Source organism: Myotis nattereri, assembly GCF_964212035.1.
Source record: "Myotis nattereri genome assembly, chromosome: 1".
NCBI classification, from domain to species: domain Eukaryota; kingdom Metazoa; phylum Chordata; class Mammalia; order Chiroptera; family Vespertilionidae; genus Myotis; species Myotis nattereri.
The window spans coordinates 96,104,020-96,129,224 of NC_138075.1; the positions used below are offsets into that span (position 1 = coordinate 96,104,020).

At 38.9% G+C, this 25,205-nt stretch overlaps 1 protein-coding gene across 1 annotated transcript in view; it reads left to right on the top strand.

Moving 5' to 3' along the window:
- The window catches only part of MPP7 (MAGUK p55 scaffold protein 7), a 302,612-nt gene that overhangs the window by 57,680 nt on the left and 219,727 nt on the right, over positions 1-25,205 (top strand). Inside the window, exon 2 of the mRNA XM_081087501.1 lies at positions 7,419-7,583. Coding sequence (XP_080943627.1) covers positions 7,547-7,583 — 37 coding nt within the window. The 5' untranslated portion in view covers positions 7,419-7,546. The remainder of the gene's footprint in view (positions 1-7,418; positions 7,584-25,205) is intronic.

Here is a 25,205-nt window from a genome sequence, read left to right on the forward strand (position 1 = left end):
GACCTATAAATTGAAAACTATAAAGCATTATTAATAGAGATTTAATAAGACAATGAATGGAAAGATATTCTGTGTTCATGGATTGAAAGAGTCAATGTAGTTAAAATGGCCATATTACACCCTAACCAGTGGATAGAGCATCAGCCAGTGGACTGAAGTGTCTCGGGTTTGATTTTGGTCAAGGGCCACGTACGTATCTGTTTTGCAGGCTCGATCCCCAGTCCTGGTCGAGGAGCATGCTGGAGGCAACCAATCGCTGTATCTCTCTGACATCAATGTTTCTCTCTTTCTGTCTCTCCCCCTCCCACCTCTAAAAATCAATGGAAAAATTACCCTCTGGTGAGAATTAACAAAAAAAATAAAAATTTTAAATGGCCGTATTACCTAAAGCAATATACAGATTTAATGCAATTCCCATCAAAATTCCAATATCATTTTTTAAAGAAACTTAACAAAAAAGTCATTTGTATGGAACCACAAAAGACCCTGAATAGCCAAAGCAGTCCTGAGAAGTACAAAGTCAGAGGTATGACACGACCTGACTACAGAGTTATGATAATCAAAACCACATGGCATTGGCAGAAATACAGACACACAGACCAATGGAACAGAATTGAGAGTCCAGTAATAAAACCACATGTATATGGGTAAATAATTTTTGATAAAGGAGCCTTAAACACACAATGGAGAAAAGAAAGTCACTTCAATAAATGGTGCTTGGAAAATTGGAAAGCCACATGCAAAAGAATTAAACTACATTACAGTTTATCCCCATGTACAAAAATTCAAAATGGATAAAAGACATATAAGCTCTTAAACAGTAAATTACATAGAAGGAAACATAGGTACTAAACTTATGGAACTTGCTTGTAGAGAACATTTAATGGATTTGACCCCAAAGACAAGGGAAATAAAGCAAAAATAAATGAATGGCACTGTATCAAACTAAAAAGCTTCTGCACAGCAAAACAAAACAAAAATCTAACAACAAAACAAAAAGGCAACCAACTGAATGGAGGTGATACTTGTAAATAGCAGCTCCGACAAGGGGTTAGTAGCCAAAATATACAACGAACTTGTAAAAAACAAAAACAAAAACAACAAAAAAACCCCAAACTCATGAAACTCAATAGCAAACAAACAATCCAATTATAAAATGGGCAGAGGGCCTAAACAGCCATCTCTCCCAAGAAGACATACAAATGGCCAACAGATACATGAAAAGATGTTCATCTTCACCAGCTATTAGGGAAATGCAAATCACAACGCAGAGTACTAAACACTATACAATCACGGCAGCTACCGGAACACCATGGGAAATGCAAATCAAAACAACGATGAGATATACCACTTCACACCTCTTAGAATGGCTATTATCAACAAGCTAGGAAATAAGTTTTGAAAAGGTTGTGGAGAAAAAGGAACCCTCATTCACTGCTGGTGGGAATGTAAACTGTAACAGCCACTATGGAAAACAGTATTGTGGTCCTCAAAAAATTAAGGATAGAGTTACCATATGACCCAGCAATCCCTCTTCTGGGTATCTACCTGAAAAACTGAAAAACATTTATTTGCAAAGATATATTAACTTCTCTCTTTATTGCACCATTATTCACAGTGGCCAAGACATGGGGACAACCCTTCAGTAGTGGATTGGATAAAGAGGGTGTGGCTATAGTTTAAACATATATGCATATAAGTTCTGTGGTTAATCTCTCCCACCCCCAACCCCAACCCTCTTCCCTCTGAGATTTGTCAGTCTTTTGCATACTTCCATTTCTCTGGATCTATTTTGTCAGTTTATTTTGTTCATTAAATTCCACATATAAATGAGACCATGTGAAAGACCTGGGGACGGGGCGGGAGCAGAGGGGGTCAGTGGGAAAGAAAAAGGGGACATCTGTAATACTTTCAACAATAAAGAAAAATAAAAAAATAATAATAAAAAAGATATGGTGCAAGTATACTATGAAATACTACTCATCCATACAAAAAGTTGAAGTACTGCCACTTGCAACAACATAGATAGACCTTGCAAATATTATAAGTGAAGTTAGTCAGTAAAAGCTAAGAACCATATGATTTCACTCTTGTGGTATATAAATCTGAAACTCATAGACACAAACAACAGTATGGTGGCTACCAGAGGGAAGTGGGTACAGGGTAGTAAAGGGTAAAGGGTGCCAAATATATGTTGATGGAAGATTTGACTAATAAGCTTAAAAACATTTTAATGAAAATAATTTGGCCTCATGAAACCCTCTGAGAGGGTCTTGGAGTCTCCTGGGGTCTGCAGATCACACTTTGATAATTGTTGGTATAAGCAGATTTATGCCACTTAGCTTTATGTTGCCTCCTTTATTTTCTTACAGTTATCATTTATGAAGATTTGAATAATGTTAACATATACTAGTTTGCTTCTTGCTAATATAATCAATGAGTCTCAGTTTTTAAAAAATCTTTGATATTAGATTTGTTAAAATCAAGCTTAAAATATTTAATATTAGATTTGTAAAAAGTTTATTCTTATTGGTGTTATTTCTTTGCTCTACTGCATTTTGAAAGTGTCACCTTAGATTATTTGTGTCTAGTGAACAAATCTGCAGTTGGATTACTAGGTATAGTTATAGTCTCTTGAAATGATAAAATCCCATCTAAAAAAGAGTAATATGCAAATTAACCATCAATCCTCACTCCATCAGTCCGTCACAAAGATGGCTGCAGCCACGGAACTGGAGCAAGCAGGAGGCTTGCGTTGCCCCCGGTGATGGAGGAAGCCAAGCTTCCCGCCTGCCCTGGCCGGCCCTGAGCTCCGCTCAAGGCTACAAAGTTTCAATTATAGAAGATAAATAAATCCCAGATACCTGCTTCCATCTGGCGTGGCCTCCGCTCATGTAGGGGCTGGGAGCCTCGGTTGCCAGGGGCAGCCCGACCTGGGCTCTGCTTAAGGCTACAAAGTTTCAATTATAGAAGTTAAATAAATCCCAGATACTTGCTTCCAGCCCGCGGCCGTGGCCAGCCTGAAAACGGCCATCAGCCCCTCACCCAGGCTGGCCAGGCACCCCAGTAGGGCCCCCCACCCTGAAGGGGCTGTGACCAGTGTGAAAATGGCCCTCAGCCCCTCACCCAGGCTGGCCAGGAACCCAGGTGGGAAAAACCCACCTTGAAGGGGCTGTGGCCAGCCTGCAAACAGCCCTCGGCCCCTCACCCAGGTTGGCCACACCCCCATGGGGTGAGGGTCCCCACTGGGGGGCTTGACCAGCCTGCAAACAGCCATCAGCCCCTCACCCAGGCTGGCCAGGCACCCCAGTAGGGCCCCCCACCCTGAAGGGGCTGTGACCAGTGTGAAAACGGCCCTCAGCCCCTCACCCAGGCTGGCCAGGAACCCAGGTGGGAAAAACCCACCTTGAAGGGGCTGTGGCCAGCCTGCAAACAGCCCTCAGCCCCTCACCCAGGTTGGCCACACCCCCATGGGGTGAGGGTCCCCACTGGGGGGCTTGACCAGCCTGCAAACAGCCATCAGCCCCTCACCCAGGCTGGCCAGGCACCCCAGCGGGGACCCCCACCCTGAAGGGGGTGTGACCAGCCTGAAAATGGCCCTCAGCCCCTCACCCACGCTGGCCAGGCACCCCAGCAGGACCCCCACCCTGATCCGGGACACCCTTCAGGGCAAACCAGCCGGTCCCCACCCATGCACCAGACCTCTGTCCTATATAATAAAGGGTAATATGCAAATTGACCCTAACAGCAGAATGGGAATGATTAGTCACTATGACACCCACTGATCACCAGGGGGCAGACGCTCAATGCAGGAGTTTCCCCCGGTGGTCAGTGCGCTCCCACAGGGGGAGTTCTGCTCAGCCACATGCCAGGCTGACGGCTGCCAGTACAGCGGTGGTGGTGGGAGCCTCTCCTGCCTTCTCAGCAGTGCTGATGATGTCTGACTGCAGCTTAGGCCTGCTCCCCTCTGGCAAGTGGGCATCCCCCAAGGGCTCCTGGGCTGCCAGAGGGAGGCCCAGTCCCCCAGGGTGCGGGCCTAAGCCAGCAGGTGGTCATCCTCTGAGGGGTCCCAGACTGTGAGAGGGCACAGGCCGGGCTGAGGGACCCCCCCTAAGTGCACAAATTTATGCACCGGGCCTCTAGTAAATTTATATTAAGTGAATTATATTAAGCAAATGATGGTATAAATATCCAAATAGCCCTTGTCAGAAAAAACGTTCCCCACCCCTGGATTAGAAGCATGGTGACAACCTGGACTTTGTATTGACATGGGAAGGGGCAAGAGCAATGTTGTATGGCTGAGTATGTAACCTGTGGGATGTGATGCCAATTCCAGGTAGAAAATGTCAGAATTGTGTTGAATTTTAGGGCAATGGCTGATGATACAGAATTGCTTGATGTTTAAAAACCACATTCTGGTGTCAGAAATGAAGTAGTGTTGTGTTGTACTAGTATAATGAGTATTGCAGGTAGAGGAGACACTTAAGCAAAGGATATATTTCTTTAATGTGTGTATGCCTATTTAATTTTTTTTTTTTTTTTTTTGCTAATGACTATTTCACGATGCAATTAAGATAATCTTTGCTTACTGAAAACTCAGAAAATTTTGCTACAAACACTTGCACTCCTGTGACTGACCACTAGATGTCATGAGTGCCACAGCAATCTGAAGGGTACCCATGGCCAGTAGAAATCGGACATTGTAAGCTTGTAGACATTCACATATTTCACTGTTTCCACATGATAGATGCCAGAAGAACTTGATACAGTGTGATATATAGAAGCAAGGTACAACTGGAATAATGAAATTTCAAAAATAAGCCTTTTTAAAGGAAGGTTGTAATAGTTCTGTTGGGTATTGTAAATGCTTCAGGTGCACTTTATACCGCTGTGTTCCTGGCTCTCTCTTTTTTATGGAAAGATGGATTGAACTTCAATTTAAGAATATTCCGTAATCCCTCTCAGGACATTCTATAACAGCTGGTATTTTTGTGTTGTAGAAAATTGATTCCATACAATGGTCAGTGATAATTATGGCTGGGTTCTACAAATTCCAATGCATTTTCAGTAGATTTAGCAAAAAACAACAACTGCATGATTAGCTCAGTTTGAAAGGTAAAACCAGCAACTCTGGTTTCTTTTATAAAATATTGAGCATTTTAGTGGTGGAATTACATCAAACTATTTACTTCTTAATATATTTATATATGTTCTGAGAAGATAATTACTTTGTAGCATGTATTTCTTAAATAATATAACTTTGGAAAAATTTAACCTTGAGTGTTCATTATGAAATAAAGTGAGAAATGCTAAGGCTTTTCACATATGGAATATATGTACAGCAGCAGTATCAACTCAGAAGGTTATTTTGATGTGGAATGTAAGGTTGTTTTAGTATTAATAGACCGTTTGTTTGACATAAGCATGTTTCCTTATTATATGGTATTTGTGGTTTATAAAAGTGAAACACCGTAAGTTTTTGAAGGCATGAAGAAAGTGGTAGTTTGCATGGTATATGTATTTCTGTAGTTAAGCAATTTGTTTCATAGAAATTAGAACTTTTCTCATGGCATAAAGAGCTTAAATTACAGACAGACAGACACATATAATAACTGCCTACCCACATACATACATATATATTGTCCTAATTGTAGAAATGTTTGTGAATATACATTACAAATTCTAACCATCTCCTCTTTTTTTTCTCAGCAGCAAAACAAAAGTAGAATAATTAAATGCATTCTTTAAATTATGTATGGTCTATTTTTTACTCTCTTTGTGTTTGCATTTAGGAATGTTTTTATGTAGTTGAATTTTTATCCTGATTGTTAGAATAATTTATACAAAGCAAAGCAGAGTTGCCTTTTAATTATTGGGGGAAACAGCTTCAGTGATGGCCATTAATGAAACTTTGCTTTTTCTCTTTTATATTCTTATTTTTAGTTTAGTGATTTATATTTTTATTTGGTATTTAAAATAATTGCCCTCATTTGTAATTAACACTCCTCTCCATATGGATTTATATGCATATTTTGACTCTGTCAACCTTAGTAATAAGAGCAAACAAAATTCAAGTCATTGCACCAGATAGTCTGGTCTAATGTAGTCTATTTGATGGTGACTTTTTTCCTACGAACATTCACTTTGATAATTAAAAAGCTAATTTAAAAGGCTTTAATAGAATTTTACAGTTTGGACTTTTTCCAGTGAAATTTGGCAAGCTCATTTGTTATTCTGTAATATGAATCATCAATTTAAAAGCGTTAGAATTGAAGTGAGGTAGTTTTTGGGTGTTTACAATGTCTGTTGTTTTTATTATAATATATGTTAAAATGGACTTTTAAATTACTGAATTTAAAAGAACTGGGGAAAATCCATTAAAAAAGAACTTAAACACATTGTTTAGTTCTTCTGATTTCTAAAAAATGTAAATGCAGTCTATTTTCCATTATTAGGCAGCAGTGGTCTAAATTTAAAACACATGGTCTCCTTCTGGGTGACAGGACAATAGATTTTAATCTGGCTTCTCTCTTTTATGTTTACATTTTATAATCTCATTACCTGAATTAGACAACTCCAGTCATAATAGCCAGCATTTTTTATTTGCTTGCTATGTGCCAGTTGTGTTCTGTGCCTTATCATATTTAATTATCAAACAATTTTAAATTGCTGATATCTTCATTTGCCTACAAGGAGTTTAAGACTTAATAAGATTAAATAACTTATCCTAGATCACAGAGCTCCCAGGATTTGAGATTAGGCCAAACTCTAGAGTAATTGCTCTTAGCAACTATATAGTAGTACCTTTATACTATTTAATTTGGGATACACATTAGTTAAAATAGTTATTAAAAATTGATATTTTTCAAGATACACCAAAGCTTAGTTTTTACTAAACAAATTTACTTTTGTATATTAGCTTGGATTATTAGGCTTACTTTATGAACACTTCTGTAAATCTATAATAACATCTTCAATTCTAGTATTTTTTCAAAGGTTATTTGCAGTCTTAAGTTAGAGAACTCTGCAGTTGTTATATTAAGATGAACTCTTTTTAAAAATTACAATTAGTTATAAGTTGTTGACAATTTATAATCTCTGTTCTACATTAGAAATGTAATTTAGAATTATGATTAACAGAGGGGAGGAATTTTAGAATGGTATTGGCTTACAAAAGCTTCTCTACTTTCTCCACCTATGCATCCTCAAACTAACAGTAAAAATCTTTTAAGGGAGTCTTTTTTAATTAGAAATGTCACATCAAAATGGAAAACCCTCACACTTAATATTTGTCTGTAGCATGTAGAAAAAATTCTGGAAAATCCTGAAGTGTGTTGGAATATGAGTTAGTTACAGAATGTTGCAATTGAGTAATCTTTGTTTTTATTATTATTTTAAACTGTTTCTCTTCTTTGTAGAAACGGCCTGTGCGATATATAAACCTTGGTAGACAGCGTGGCTGCAGGCTGTGGAGCTGGAATTCCCTGCAGCTTTCTGAGCCGAGAACGTTGGTTTGGAGTGCGGCATCCAGCCTACAGTCTGCATCATGCCAGCCTTGTCAACAGGACCTGGGAGTGACACAGGTATGTGAACCCAAGAAGGGCACTTTCCTCCCATCTTTACTTAAATTTTCCTGTTCACAGTGAAAAACAGTGTAGCTGTAAGCAAGTGCAAGCAGGTCATGCTTGTTCTGTAAACAAGACGAGGGGCATAAAATCAGTGTAGCCTTCCAAGATAAAAGTTATCAAAGGGCATTGGCTGCTGCTTCCTCTCTGGGCAGTGGTGGTGTATGCTGATCCGCTCGTAATTTCTCTTGGAATAATGTTATTTATTTACATTTCTTTAAAAAATGTTAAGTATTTTAAACATACAGAAAAGTGTGGTGGACACAACAGTCACCCCTTACCTGAGGAGAATATGTTCCAAGACCCAGTGGCTGCCTGAAACCGCATACAGTAACAAACCCTATGTGTACTGTTTTTTCCTATACATACATACCTGTGATAAAGTTTAATTTATAAATTAGGCACAATAAGAGTTGAATAACGAGGACTAATAAAAAATTGAACAATTATAGCAATATACTGTAATAAAATTAAGTGACTGTGGCATTATTAAGTCAAATTAGAGTGACTTGGACATAAGCTCTGTGAGGCTGTGGCAGTCACTCTGAGAACTGAGACAGCTACTCAGTGACGAACGGGTGGGGAGTATCTACGTCGTGGAGACACTGGCCCAGGGGGTGATTCATGTCCCGAACAGGACAGAGAGGGATGGCACGAGATTTCATTACAATATTCAGAACAGCAGGCAATTTAAAACAATGAATTACTTATTTCTGGAATTTTCCATTTAATATTTTTGGACCATGGTTGACTGTGGAAAGTGAAACCACAGATAAGGGGGAGACTGCTGTCCAGTGATATTCTTATTAACTTTCACTCAGATTTAATAACAGATATAAACTTTTTGCCGTACTTGCTTCAGACTTCTCACTTTTTTCTTTAAGAAACAAAACATTATCCCTATCTCATTCTTGCATTTTCTTTCTTTCTGTAACCAGAGTTAAAAACTATTCAAATATGTCATTAAAGGATTCAATTAAAACAAAAAGACACATTTCACATTATTATCAGTTGTAAGATTTGGTGATACTTAGAATAAAGATTTCCAGGAAAGGGAAAAAAAACTCGTGCTTATATGTCCGTGTGAAATGCCCTGCTGCTGCCCTGATTCAGGGAGTAGGGTGAGGCTGGGGGCAATGCCCCTTTGAAGTTCTTTCCTGGGATTCCCCAGAATCAGCTCTTTTAAAAGATTCTGGGACCCTTCCTAGAACTTTTAAAACAGAATGTGAGTGGATTGAGGAGCTACGCCATGTATTTTGAAGACCCATCAAAAGAAGTGGTGTCTTGGAGTGTGACTAACAAGAAAAGTTCTGTGTGTCGCACTGAACAGACTGAATTCGGTTCTGTTAATACCATTCTATAACCAGGTGAAATAGCTACCTCAACTGGACAGTTACTGGCACCACAATATTTATAAAGCTGAGTCACAAATTTGATTTTGTGTCATATTATGTTAATTGGCATTTTCATTTGTACTACTTGCAAATACTATCTTTGCTATTTAAAGCATATTTGCATTTATATTTGGGCAAGTTTTGTCTCCTTTTTATCCATCAAGAAGGGTTTTTTTCTCACTGTGATTTATACTGAGGATTAGTTTTTCTTAGGAAGTGACTTTGATTTTTAAGTTACATAAAAATATTTTTTTTCAAGACATAACTTGGTAGCTAGCTTCTCTGGAAAATTCTTTCTTCTTTCAGTTTTTACATAGTCCCACATTATATTGTACTATATAAAATGAATGATTTGACTTTCTATAGTGGCTTGGGAAATTATAGATAAAATTTATATGAATCAGACATTTACTATAGTTGTGTAATGAATTTAAGTTTTATGCCTTGGTATTCACCAAAAATGCCTTAGTTTAATTGAATGCAAAATACTGTAGCTTACATTAACTTAGGGAGTGATTAAAATGGAGTATTTATAGTTTATGAGGCAGTTTGGGTGTCAGTCATGAAAAAGAACATAGGCTATTTAGAATTTGAAAAGGACTTTTCCACACATGGTTGGCTCACTTGGTGCAAATATAAGATGCTGATGTGACTCACCCTTGGCTTTGTGATATTTTTGACCTGTACGTCTCAACAAGGTTTGAGTCAGGCAGGAAAGATGTGTCTGTTCCAAGAGTCACACTGCATTTAGGGAAGCCCAAGGTATGGTGTACCCATCAGCTGGTGATGGTTTCCTTGTAGTTTCTGTTTAGCTGTCAGGGGTCATGTATGCCATAAGCAGTGTTGCTTAGCGATGTCGTTGCTGTTGTTCTCATTACCAGTCCTCCGGGGGAACAGCAATGGCGAGCATAACTCAAGGGCAGATGCCCATGCGGCAGGAGAGTGTCACCTGACTAACAATGCCATATTACACACGTAGGAAAATGCTGTCAACAAAAACTCCTACCATTTTTCCCTCTTCTTCCTTCTGCTTAGTTCACGAAGCAAAACAGCTTTGAATTCCACAAGTAATGCATAAAAACGCTCTCATCAAAGATGCCTAGATACATTAGGAAAGGGGTTCTTACTACACACCCTTTCCCTAGTCTCCTTTTCTGTTTCAGTTTGAGGGTGTTCTTCAAGAATTTTCTGTACATTAGACACTTATGTATGTACATAAGTATATGGTCTTATGTATTTTTTTCTTTATGTTTAAATCACAGATTCTATTGTTCTCTATGGATTGTTCTATAACTTTATTTCTATACCAAGTAATGTATCTTGTAGAGGTATTTCATGGGAGGAGGGTGTATCTATATATCTATCTATATATCTGCCTCTACAGACATCTATATATCTGCCTCATTCTTTTAAGCTAATAGTGCATTGTTTCCCATAGTGTCACAATATAGTGAACCAGGCTACTGGTAATGAAAACCCTGGTTTTGGTCCTTTTCTAATATTTTGGTAGAAAAGATGTGCACATTTAATAGATGCTGTCAAATTGTTTTTCAGAGTGGTTAAACCACTTAATCCATGGACTGCATTAAAGATCCTTTCCCCTGAGTTGGAGGAGGCTAAAGTGGGGATAAATGGTGAGGGAAGGAGACTGTACTTGGGGTGGTGAACATACAATGCTATAGATTGTATACCTGAAACATACATAATTTTATTAACCAGTGTCATCCCAAAACATTCAATAAAAAAGAAAAAAAAGATCCTTTCTCCACATTCTTGCCAAGATTCTGTGTTATCAGTTTTTATATATATGTATTTTTTACCAATTTGATGGGGAAAATATGGTATCCATTTGTTTAATGGCCATTTATTCCTCTGTGAATTGACTATTCACATCCTTTTCCCATTTTTTATTGGCTTATCATTTTCTTATTTATTTTTCAGAATTTCTCTATTTGTATTTTGTATATTAATCTTTTGGGTTGAACACCATTTCTTTTGGCCAGTCATTTGTCCTTTTTTTTCTTCCTTAAATAGTATCATTTCTTTTGTAGGAATTGAAAACTTTTATGCAGACAAATCAATCTTTTCTGTATGGTTAATGCTTTTTTTTCTTTTGCTTAATATGGCCCTTCTTTTTATGAAGATAATCACTAAACTTTTCTTCTAATAATTTTAAAAACTTGGATTTGCACATTTAGAATTTTAGTACAACTATAATTTGTATGTGACGCGAGGCAACAATGTAATTCCCCACGTGAACAGCCAGTAGTCCTGGCATCATTTATTCAAAAGTCCATCCTTTAGACATAAATTTTTAATATTCCCTGTTTCATATACCAGCAGTACATGTGTTCTGGGTTTTCTTTCTTGGCTATTGTGATCTGTTGATCTTATTTTCTTTTTTTAATTTTAATGGACTTTATTTTTTAGTGTAATTTTAGACTCACAGAAAGATTATGGAGCTAGTGTAGTTTCAGTATACGTTATATCTTGTTTCCCTGATTATTAATATCTTATCTTAGTTTGTTACATTCATTTCAGTTAATGAATCCATATTGATACATTGTTATTAACTAAAATCTATACTTTATCCAGGTTTTCTTAGTTTTCCCTAATATCCTTTTTGTTCCAGGATCTCCTATTACACTTGTGATTGTTTCATTAGGTTCCTGTTGGCTGTGATGTTTTCTCAGACTTCCTTTGTTTTTGATGACCAACAGTTTCCAGGAGTCCTGGTCAGGTGTGCTGTAGAATTTCCCTGTATTGCAATGTGTCTGATGTAAATTGCCATTGTCATATCATATTATGGTACATACTATGAACTTAAGATTGTTGGTATTGATCAATGGCTGAAGTAGCATTTGTCAGGTTTTTGCACTGTGAAACTACTCTCTGTTCCCCTCCCTCCATACTACCCTCTTTGGAAGGAGGTCTCTGTGTCCTGCTTCCCCTCCTTTAGGATGAAGTATCTGTATAAGTTATTTGGCATTCTTTGTCTCTTCTCTCCCATTTAGTAATTTACTCAACCATTTATTCATGTCTGTGTGGACTCAATGGATATTTCTTCATACCTTGGGTTGTAATCGAATACTGCTGTACTTTGTTGCTCATGTTGTTCTAGCTTTGGCCGTTGAAGCTTTTTCATCTGGCTCCTCTGATGAACCCCCATCAGTGTGGGCTTGTTTGGTTGATTTTAGCAGTTTTTTACTTTTGGAACTACAAGAGGCTCCAGGTTCATCTTCAGTGTCCAATCCCTAGAATCTACCCTTTCTCCAAAGAGCCCTAGTTCCTTTTATTACAGAATGGGATTAGGAAACAAGACCAGGCAATTCTCTGCAACACCAGCTAGGTATCTTCCAGTTAAATTCTGAAACTAACTGGAGTTAGTGCAGATCCCACAGGTTAAGGGTTCAGCCCAACAAGACTCCCCTGACCACTTCAGATGCCAATTGCAAGTAATAGGTCTCAGGTGACCCACAGCTTCTGTCTGACATGGCTACAAATGTGAGGTTCCTATGATCCTTTTCTTGGGTTTGTTCATTTGCCAGAATAGCTTACAGAACTCAGCGAAACGCTAATTTACATTTATCAGTTTATTATATAACTAGAGGCATGGTGCACGAAAATTGTGCACTGGGGGTGAGGTGTCTCTCAGCCCAGCCTGCACCCTCTCACAGTCTGAGACCTGCTCGCCTGCTCGCTCCTTACCCCTCGGCTCGCTGCTGCTTAGCGCCGCCACAGAGACGGGAGAGGCTCCCACCACCACTGCTGCGCTTGCCAGCAGTGAGCCCGGCTTCTGGCTGAGTGGTGCTCCCCCTGTGGGAGCGCACTGACCACCAGGGGGCAGCTCCTGCTTTGAGCGCCTGCCCCCTGGTGGTCAGTGTGCATCATAGCGACTGGTTGTTCTGGTCGTTCCGTGGTAATGGTTGCTTAGGCTTTTATTATATAGATAAAGGATACAGATGAACAACCAGATGAAGTAATACATAGTGCAAGGTCTGGAAGGGTCCTGAGCTCAGGGGCTTCTGTCCCTGTTGGAGTTGGGTGTACCACCCTCCTGGCATGTAGATGTGTTCATCAACTCAGAAGCTGGTGGAACCCCATACTATTGGGATTTTTCTCACATAGGCGCGATTGATTAACTCAATCTCTAGCACCTTTCCCCTTCCCAGAAAGTTCCAAGTTTCTAATCATGGCTTGGTCTTTTTGGTGACTAGCCCCTATCTTGCAGCTATCCAAGAGCTCACTAAGAGTCACCTCATTAGAACAAAAAAATACTTGAAACTTACAAGGGTTTAGGGAGCTCTGTGTGAAGTACCTGGGGGCAAAACCCAATATTTATATTTTCTATCACTTTACACAATCCTCACCTACTGATAATGTTTAAATTATTATTGATAGTTTGGATGCAAATAGCATTGAACCTCATGTAGAAATTATGATAAATTTTACTTTGCATGATTTCCAATAAAAAGGAGAATAATGTACATTATTGAATATATTCCTGATAGAAAAGAATTTCCATTTTGAGTTATTGTAAATGAGAATCCCCAGTGTCTCTTAATCAGAAGAGCATGTCACATTAAGTGACATTTAAATTAAAAGGAATATTTTTTGGTGTTCTTTTTATGAAATAAATAAGAAGAGTTATATTGGGAGTCTATTTTTATAACCCAGTTTCCCACATATGCTTGTGTGTAATAATGCTGATTAAAATTAGCTAATCGCTAGGTTTTGTATTGTGATATCCTTCATTGTCACAAAAGAAATTTATGGGGTTCCGTCCTAAAAAGGACTTAGTGACAGTTTAAGTGACCTTTATGGATTAGGGATTGTCTTGGTGCATTCCAGATCCCTGTTGCTTTATAATTGTTCAACATTAAAATATTCTTTTCACTTTGCTAATATGAACATTTAGTGGGCTTAGATTGCTTTTGGAATTTGTCATTCAAAAGACTTGACTCTTTCTTCCTTTCAAAGATACCTTGAGTGATGCATGGTCTGCAGTTATAGTGAAAATGGAGCCCTAGCTACTGTGGCTCAGTTGGTTGAGCGTTGTCCCATGCACCAAAGGGTCATGGGTTCAATTTCCGGTCAGGGTACATGACCGGGTCATATGTTCTATCCCCGGTCAGGGTGCTTATGGGAGGCAACCAATTGATGTTTCTTTCCCACATCGATTTTTCTCTCTCTTTCTCCCTCTCCCTTCCTCTCTCTAAAATCAATAAAAACATATGCTCGGGTGAGGATAAAAAACAAAACAAAACAAAAACAAGGAGATCAACCCAAGGAGATGGTTTCAGTTAGTGTAGATGAAATTAAATAGCCATCACACAGCTATTGAAATCTTGGTAAAAATTTTAAAATAGTTAATTTGCCAAAACTCGCATTAAATGTTAAACTTATTTTTCTGATGTATACACTTGAACCTCCTAAATTTTTAGAATACTGTTCAGGAAGCTGAAGTGAACATATTTTTTTATTTTTATTGTTTAAAGTATTACATATGTCTCCTTTTTCCCCCATCTACCCCTACCTGGCCACTCCCACCCCAGAACATGCCCCCACCGCTCCAGTGTCTGTGTTCATTGTTTACGCTTATATGCATGCATGCAAGTCCTTTGGTTGATCTCTTACCTCCCCCTGCTTTCCCTCTAAGATTTGGTGGTCTATTTGATGCTTCTCTGTCTCTAGATCTGTTTTTGTTCATTAGTTTACATTGTTCATTATATTCCACAAATGAGTGAGATCATGTGATATTTACCTTTCTCTGACTGGCTTGTTTCGCTTAGTAGAATGCTCTCCAGTTCCATCCATGCTGTTGCAAATGATAAGAGTTTCTTCTTTTTTACAGCAGCATAGTATTTCATTGTGTAGATGTACCACAGTTTTCTAATCCATTCATCTGCTGATGGGCACTTAGGCTGTTTCCAAATCTTAGCTATTGTAAATTATGCCCCTATGAATATAGGGGTGCATATGTCCTTTCTGATTGGTGTTTCTGGTTTCTTGGGATATAGTTCTAGAAGTGGGGTTACTGGGTCAAATGGAAGTTCCATTTTTAACTTTTTGAGGAAACTCCATACTGTTTTCCATAGTGGCTGCACCAGTCCGCATCCCACCTGCAGTACACGAGGGTTCCTTTTTCTCCACATCCTTGACAGCACTTGTTGTTTTTTGATTTGTTGATGGTAGCCATTTTGACAGGTGTGAGATGGTACCTCATTGTCATTTTGATTTGCATCTCTCAGATGATTAGTGACATTGGGCATTTTTCATATGTCTCTTGGCCATTTGTATATCCTTTTTAAGGGTCATCTGTCTATTTTTTAATTGGGTTATTTGCCTTCCTTTTGTTGTGTTATATGAGTACTTTATATTTTTTTTGGAAATAAACCCCTCATCAGATGTATTATTGGCAAATATGTTCTCCCTTACAGTGAGCACTCTTCATTTTGATGCTGGTTTCTTTTGCTGTGCAGAAGCTTCTTAGTTTGATGTAGTCCCATTTGTTTATTTTCTCCTTAGTTTCCATTGCCCTAGCAGCTGTATCAGTAAAGATATTGCTATGGCCCCAACCAGTTTGGCTCGGTGGATAGAGCGTCGGCCTGCGGACTGAAGAGTCCCAGGTTCGATTCTGGTCAAGGGCATGTACCTTGGTTGCGGGCACATCCCCAGTAGGAGGTGTGCAGGAGGCAGCTGATCGATGTTTCTCTCTCATCAATGTTTCTAACTCTATATTCTTCTCCCTTCCTCTCTTTAAAAAAAAAAATCATTAAAATATATTAAAAGATATTGCTATGACATATGCCTGTTATTTTGCTGCCTGTGGATTCTTCTAAGATTTTTATGGTTTCCCATCTTACGTTTAAGTCCTTTATCCATTTTGAGTTTATTTTTTGTATGGTGTAAGTTGGTGGTCTAGTTTATTTTTTTGTATGTATCTGACCAGTTTTCCCAACACCATTTATTGAAGAGACTGTCTTGACTCCATTGTATGCTTTTGCCTCCTTTGTCAATATTAATTGAGCATAATGGCTTGGGTCGATTTCTGGGTTCTCTGTTTGGTTCCATTGGTCTATATGTCTATTCTTGTGCCAGTACCAGGCAGTTTTGAGAACAGTAGCTTTGTAATATAGCTTGATATCTGGTATTGTGATCCCTCCAACTTTGTTCTTTCTCAGGATTGCTGCGGGTATTTAGAGTCTTTCTTTTTAATTCCATATGAATTTTTGGAGAGTTCTAGGTCTTTCAAATATGCCGTTGGTATTTTAATGGGGAGTGCATTGAATCTATAAATTGCTTTGGGTAGTATGGACATTTAAATTATGTTGATCCCACCAATCCACGAACATGGTATATTTATATTCTTCCATTTATTTATGTCTTCCTCTATCCCTTTTTTCAATGTCCTGTAGTTTTCCGAGTACAGGTCTTTACCTCCTTCATTAACTTTATTCCTAAGTATCTTAATTTTTTTGTTGCAATGGTAAATAGGATTGTTTTTTTAGTTAGTGAAGGTGTTTTAGGATATGGGACAGCATGCCTACAGTATATATATATAGTTTGCTTTGCTTCTTCTTGACAAGTGAATACTGTAGAAAAATCACCTTTGTGAATATCATGGAAGTATTTTTACGATAGCAGAGGTCTCTTAGACTCAATTTTTATAACACAATTTGTATGTAAAGAGATGATTAGGGATTGGCTTCATTATGTAAAGATCTTATTTGATTTTACTTTTTTCTGAAATAGTAATCCAGGGGTTAGTCATTCTTAATCTCTCACTACTTCACTGATTTTAAGTGCCATTTTTGTCTTATACTCACTTCTTTATGTATATTAGGCCTCTTTCCAGATATTCTCTTACATTTCTGAAGATTTAGCTGGCAGGTCCTTTTTGGGCAGGTTTCAACCCCCTCCTGGTTATGATTTTTGTTTCCAACACAATTTCAAGCTGTTTAAAGAAGACTTGGGTGGGTTGAAGGGCTGGGAAGCATTTAGGTTGGTGCTTGTCAGTTGTGAACCACCAATTTATTATTTTTAGCTAAAATAAAATATGGTTAAAACTCAGATTACTTCATTTATTATTAAAATTCATGCATGAAATACTGTATCATTAGCTGGGAATTATTCTCTCCTACCCCAACTTTTCTCCATTGAAACAAGGGTTATTTTTGAAAACATGAAGTTTCTTAAAAGTGCAACTGTTGCATTGTTGTGTAACATTGTTCTTGAGGATATCATGATGGATATTTCAGAGGAACACAGACGATCCTCAGCTTACTATGGTTTGACTTTGGATATTTGGACTTTATGTAAAGACGGTTTCTACTGATATGCATTCAGTAGAAACTGTACTTCAAATTTTGGATTTTGATCCTTTCCCAGGCTAGTGATATGGGGTATGATACATGATACTCTCTTGTGATGCTGGGCAATGGCTGTGAGCATAGTTCCCATCAGTCACGTGATCGTGAGGGTGAACAATGATACTCTACAGCAAGCATGTCAGTCTTGCACCTGGAGGAGGCATGTGGCCTCCATACCTGAGTTTGACATGCTTGCTCTACAGTGTGCCGGGTTGTGTGCTGGCACTGCATTTTGTGTTTTCCCATCCCTTCACTTGTGCAAAACGCCCATCTGTGTCTCCTGCTTCTGGTGAGAAGAAGAAGAGGAAGGCAATTACTCTTGCCCTGAAATTGAAGATAATTGCTCAACGGTAGCCTAATGTAAATGTTTTGAGCATATTTAAGGTAGGCTAGGCTCAGCTATGATGTTTGGTGATGTAGGTATAATAACTGCATTTTAAAAAATATATATTTTATTGATTTTTTATAGAGAGAAAGGGAGAGGGATAGAGTTAGAAACATTGATGAGAGAGAAACATCGATCAGCTGCCTCCTGCACACCCGCTACTGGGGATGTGCCCACAACCAAGGTACATGCTCTTTGACCGGAATCGAACTTGGGACCCTTCAGTCCGTAGGCCGATGCTCTATCCACTGAGCCAAACCAGTTTGGGCAATAACTGTATTTTTTACCTATAACCATCATAACTTGAAAATATTATACTGGGATATAATACCACCGTCAGTTGAGGAGCTTCTTCTGTACTTGAGAAGAAAGCCGTTGAAGACATTTTTCTCTTGAACTCTGCCTCGGGGCTTTTCTTTCACTTAATTAGCAAATCTCTGAGAGGATATGATAAAGGTGATGATGGCAGCTACTATTTGCTAAGAGTCAACTATATACTAGGTATTTTTTATTCATTTGATTGCAAAACAGGCTCAGCATCCATTCTTTCTCTGTTGGTGATTATAGTAGTTCTATGAGAAATGCATGTTCTGCTAGGTTTTAAATGTACCAGTATAATAGATACTGAAATAAATGGAAATAAATCCTATCATAATATTAACTACAATAAAATAAATATAGTGCTTAAGCTTTTATTGCTGACTGTTCCAGGTGAGGAGGCCCTGTAACTAACTGGTTAAATGTAGATTTCATAAATGCAATCAATTTTTTTCTAAAAGATATAGAATATAATTTATAAAAGTATTAGAAGTATTTTTCATTTTGTTTTATCTTTTGGATAGATACTGCTAGGAATCAAAGCACTGTTCTCTTTGCTTTGGTAGTAGATGTCATGTGCAAGGCACAGACTGCTAACACATAGTTAAGACAATTTGGAACCTCAGAGATCGCCTCTAAAATGAAAGTTATGTACAGGTGTCTGCTCTTACCCTCGGTTAACCTGATTTTATAGACTTCAAGGCAATTGTGTAATCAAACAACAATATTATATTATTTAAATTGTTTCACATAGTTAAAAACTCAGCTTGCTCAATGCTTTAATAACTTACTTGCAGTTGAGGGAGAGTGTATGAAAGAGAATGCTTCTATCAGGGTTGTATTAAAGTATTTTAGTAATATAGGTACTTTTGGAAATAAAACATACTTTAAATGAGAAAAATTGAGGCCTGTTATGAATGGCACTGAATAGTGCTGATTATTTTACCTTTGACAAAGTGGAAAATTTAAAGCTTGATGTATCCCATTTTATTAATGTAATAAAATTTTATAATGTTGTTCTGGGCGTCGATATATGTTCTTTAGTGTTTATTAGCTCTTGGTTGTAAAACGTTTTGGGCTTATGCCTGGCTATACTGTACAGAATGCAAAATATCAAACCTCAGAAAAATACACAAATAAATATATATTTTTCTTTTTCTCAGCTTTTTCTATATGATTTTTAAATATTTTGGTTAGTTACACTATCTAATCTGATTGAACACAGCAAACATCTTTTTTAGCATTTAAATAGGTTTATTGCTTCCCCAGACTTGTTCTAATAATGAAGCTATGAAGGATATGACAAGAATGGTGATATTAAATTTCTCTAGACTAACAGTAAATTTTTCCATTCTGAATCAGGAATGTTGAGCATCTGGAATCTGGAAGAAGAGTGCATTGTTCACTGCGGGAACACTTTCATCAAATTCTGAGCCATTCATTCTCTTAAGAATTACTACTGTCTTGTACAAAATATTATATTTTTATAGAAGCAATTTTTTTAACTGGAAAATTTCTTCACTTCTTTATGCTTCTGTATTTTTTAATGCTTTCATGTTTTAGAGATGTTATTGTTTTGAGAATTAAAATCACATTTTAGCACTTAATTAATTTCCTTTGGTTTAATGGTAATAATTTATATTTGTTCAAATATTGTGGAAAAAAAGCTAAGAAAATAAATTGTCCTAAACAGAAATTTTGTTATAGTTTATGTAGGTGGATCAGTTATCTATACCTTGTCATCTTTTTCCTTAAATTTTCAGAATATAATATGTACTGATACATTATATATTGATTGTGGCATAGATGTGTAAGTGTAAGTTGGTATATAACTTTCTTGTCCTTTTTTTTAATATATATACTAGAGGCCCGGTGCACAAAAATTTGTGCACGCAGGGGGGCGAAGGGGGTTGGGGGGTCCCTCAGCCCGGCCTGTGCCCTCTCGCAGTCTGGGACCCCTTGGGAGGTAACGACCTGCTGGCTTAGGCCTGCTCCCGGGTGGCAGACGGCAGGCCCAATCCCTAGGTGCAGCCCCTGGTTGGGCTCAGAGCAGGGCCGATTGGTGAGTTGGGGCACCGCCCCCTGTCATGCACAGAGCAGGGCAGATTGGGATGTTGCGATGCCACCCTCAGTCATGCTCAGGGTAGGGCCGAGTGGGGGGTTGGGGCACCGCCCCCTGTCACACTCAAGGCAGAGTCGATGGAGAGGTTGTGGCACCACCTCATGTCACGCACAGAGCAGGGCCCATCAGGGGGTTGGGGAGCTTCCCCCTGTCACGCACAGAGCAGGGCGGATCAGGGGGTTGGGGCGCCGCCTCTATCACCCAAGAGCAGGGCCGATCAGGGGGTTGGGGCGCCGCCACTGTCACACTCAGGGCAGGGCCGATGGGGAGGTTATGGCTCTACCCCGTCACACACAGAGCAGGGCCCTTGGGGGGGGAGGTTGGGGCGCCGTACCCCGTCACACACAGAGCAGGGCCCATGGGGTGAGGGGTTTGGGGTGCCACACCCTGTCACACACAGATCCGGAGGGTGATCAGGGGGTTGGGGAGCTCCCCCCTATCAGGCACAGAGCAGGGCCGATCAGGGGGTTGGGTGCCTTCCCCTGTCACGAACAGAGCAGGGCTGATAGGGAGGTTGTGGCCCCGCCCCCTGTCACACACAGAGCAACAGGGCGATCAGGAGGTTTGGGCGCTGCCCCCTGTCACACTGATCCCGGTGCCGGGAGGCCTCTCAGCTCCGCTGATCCCGGTGCTGGGAGGCATATTACTCTTTTACTGTATAGAATAGAGGCCTGGTGCATGGGTGGAGGCTGGCTGGTTTGCCCTGAAGGGTGTCCTGGATGAGGGTGGGGGTCCCCACTGGGGTGCCTGGGCAGCCTGGATGAGGGGATGATGGCTGTTTGCAGCTGGTCACACACCCTTCAGGGAGGGGGTCCCCACTGGGGTGCCTGGCCAGTCTGGGTGAGGGGCTGAGGGCTGTTTTCAGGCTGGGACTGAAGCTCCCAACTGCTCCTTTTTTTCTTTTTTTTTTTAATTCTGGGCCAGCTTTAGCTCTGAGGCTCCAGCTCTTAGGCCTCCGCTCCTGAAAGCAGGTATCTGGTTTGTTTCGGTTCTATAATCGAAACTCTGTATCAACTCCAGCTCTGAGATCCCAGCCGGCTGAAAGCTGGTTTCTGGGGTTTTGTTTAGCATCTATATTTGTTACAGTGTTTGAAACTGCAAGCTCAGAGGCCTGCAGTGGCCGGTGGGGAACGTTGGAGTCCTCCGGCACTGAAGCAAGCAAGCCTCATGTTAGTTTCAAGCTGCCTGGCTGCCGGCCGCCATCTTGGCTGACAGTTAATTTGCATATCTCGCTGATTAGCCAATGGGAAGGGTAGTGGTCGTATGCCAATTACCATGTTTCTCTTTTATTAGATAGGATAGTACTCTTTTTTTAGATAGCAAAAACTTTTTCTCTGTTTAATCAATTTTTACTCTGAATTTGACACTCCTGGGTCTTGATATTTTTTTTGTTCATTATGTTTAGATTTGGTATCACTGATGCTGTTTGATTGTATGCCAGTAGGTGACATTACCTAAGATTTGGGCCACATTCTTTGACTAGAACACTTCATATTAGGTCTTACTAGTGTTCTAATGTTCTATTAACTAATATGTGTTTACAATTCAGTAGTGTATTCACGTAAAACAAGATATTCTTCTTCCTTTGGTTTATTAGAAGTTAGTCAATCTTGTGTATGTCCACCTCACCTTACGTTCTGTCATCAGCTCCCACTAAACATGGAACCAATGAAATTACTTACCTGCTTTGCACACACAATTTTGTTATCAAATGTATGGGGACAGGGTTTTCCAAGTGGATGAATAGTTTTACTGTCATATTGACCATTTAATCTGAAGATTTATTTCTTTACTACTAAATGTTCTACTTCTCCCCCAGCAGACCCCCCTCCCACCGTCCAGCCTCCCTTGCATTAGTGAATGGTGGCTCCTGTTAGTGAATGGTGGCTCCATCAGACTGTAGCAATCTCCTCTTCCCTGCTGAGTTGAAGTTAGTCATCATTGGTACTTTGAATTGGTATCTACTTATCACTTGGATTAAGCCCTCCAGTAACTTTAAATTGCGTTGTTATGTTCCTTTAGGCTTCAAGTCAACATAAGCAGATATGAATCATCTTCAATCTAATCCAAGCTAGTAAAGTTCACATTCTATTTGCCTAAGTCTCTTTAGGCTTTCTGAGCCATAAGCACTTGGGTAAGTTAGAGGCTTTTATATTTTTCCTTTGCACTTGGATGGCTTTTAATGTACTCCAGATGGTGTGTCTATACTTGGTAGTCTTTTTGATGAAAAGACAGTTCTCTGTTGTTTGACAAATGTGACAATTTTAGTAATTTTGCTCTTCCACAAAGCATTATGACTTTATTCTCATTTGTGTAAATACATTTCCTGACTTCTCTTTATCCATTACTTTGTTTCCCTTCCCCACCCCATCTTAATGACTCATAATAAAGATGAATTTTGTGAAATAGTTTGTACAAAATGGTAAAGGCTTTTAGTAACTTTTTGATATAAGTTCTTGACTGGTGCACCTTTTCTGACTCCTGAGGATGTTATATGCTTGTGCGAAGGATACCCTTAAGTGTTTTGTTTTCTTTTACATTCCTATAGAACTATATAACTTCAAAATGGAAGATAGGATTTATCAAAAAGTTTTTTAAATGGTAAGCAGGAATCTGAAAATAGAAAAAATAGAAATTGACTTTTTGTCTTATGAATATGTTAATTATATCAAGAACTCTAAGAACAATTGCTGGGAGATTTGATGTTAAATTGAAAAGCAAGAACTCTTTTACAAAGAGTTCTACCTCTTGAGATGAATTATATTGCTGACTGGTTGTATCTCAGATTCTCTGGGTGTAGCCTTAATTCACTGAGGTTTAGTTGTGCCCCAAAAATGAGGATAACAGATCTTATAATGACAAAATTGATCTTATATTTAATGATCCATTTTCCACGGTCACTTTAAGAGTTAGGGACCCAGAGATCCAGAATGATTGAATAATTTAAATGAGCATTTGTTAGATCTGTTCTGTGTATATTTCAGTAAGGCAACTCTGTCATGACATAGCTGATCATCTTCACTATGCTTCTTTATTATGTCTAACACCAGTAGTCTGGAGGGAAGAGAAAAGTAGGTATAAATATTTTAATTTGGGGATTAACATTATTTTTTTCTGTATCACTTGAAGCATTTTGTAAGATGATTTCACCATTATTCAGCATGACTGGTGTTAATGACAAATGATTGTTTCCTCAGAGCCGTAGTGTGGATTTTGAAATAGGACCATGCATTGGCATACAGCTTACATAAGCCACTATTGTCAGAAATTGTCAATGAATACATTAATATCGATATCACCAAAATTGTAGGTATTGATGTTTCTTGCAAGCATTTATTGCATTATGTTTACTTGAAAGTTGTGAAACTGTTTGAGGATGGAACATTTTTTGTCATTTTTTTCTTCCTCTCTATTCTTTACCGTGTAAATATCTGGACTGACTGGGGTCAGGAGTATGTGATCACTTTCTTCATTATTATCTCTCTAGTTTACTCTTTACCCACTGTGCTGGGTCCCTCATTGCCTATCTTTATGGCCTGTTGTGAAAAACTGTCTTTTCCCTTAATGTATTTTAGCACAAAAAACTTATATTTTGTACTCTGTTTTCCTGATGCTTGGGCATACCCATATGTTTTTGCATTTAATTTGGAATTAGTTTTATTTTTATATTATTTTTAAATATATACTTTTTTTGTTATTGTTGACTGTATTACATAGGTCCCCCATTTTCCTCATTTTTGCCGCCTTCTGCCAGCCCATACTCCATGGAATTTTTAAAAATTGGTTTTTAGAGAGAGAAAGGAAGCGGGGGGAGGGAGAGGAGGGGAAGAGAGAGAGAAACAATGATTTCTTGTTCCACTTATCTATTCATTCATCGCTTGATTCTTGCATAAGTCCTGACAGGAGAGCAAACCCACAACCTTGATATATTGGGACGGCACTCTAACCAACTGAGCTACCCTGCTAGGGCTAAAATAGATTTTTGGTGTTGTGTATTTTTTTCTTAATTTGACTTTTATTGAGAAGGAGAGAGAGAGAGAGAAAGAGAGAGAGAGAGATTGTCTCCCAGGCTTACTCTGATCACCAGGAATCAAACTGACAACCTGGGTGTGTGCCCTGACCTGTAACTAAGCTGGTGACTTTTTGGTGCTCAGGATGACACTCAAGCAACGGAGCCACACCAGCCAGGGCTGGAATCTCTTTTATTTTGAAAAATACTTATATAGGTTGTGAAGCGAAGCATCATTCTAAGCCTTACAAAGAACTCATTTAATCCTCATCACAATGCTGTAAGTTTGTGATGCCTCACTTAGTACGACTATACTCATTCTGTAAATTACAAATTGGATACACAGAGATATTAACTAATGCTCAGTTACAGAACTGGAATTTGTATTTATGTCATTTGGCTCCAGAGTCTAAGCATCCTACCCCAGGGCCTTTGTAAGTGCAGTTCTTCTCCTACCAGATTTTTCTATTCCCCATCATCACCTTGTTAACATCTGTACTTCCCTCAGATCTCAGCACAATCATCACGTCCCTGGGAAGCTTTTCATGAAATTGTTCCCATCTCACTGTCACCCTTTCATGGTGCCACAGCCCTGTCTGTCATTAAAGTGCTTTTCACAGTTACACTTCACATTTATTTTCAGTGTAGTCTACATGTTGCATGTAGGATGCCTTCTGTTTGCTTTGATGCCCAGTTCCTAAGGGGTGCCTGGCGAGTGGTAATCACCCAGTATTTGTGGAGTGAGGTTGGGAAAGGATCAGGTGGGATTTTGAAATGCATTGGGATTTGGGAGTTTGACAGCTTTCTACACACAGCCCTTGAAACATTGTCAAGGGTGTTACATTAAAGCTGTTCGTGAAACTTTGAGGTAAGAATGTTAGCATTGCTTGTTTTGTCTTTCAGGTAATCTCAGTGGTCCTGAAGGGGAGACTGTGATAGCAGTAGCAATCACCAGGAAGTTAATTATCTGGTGAATTGCT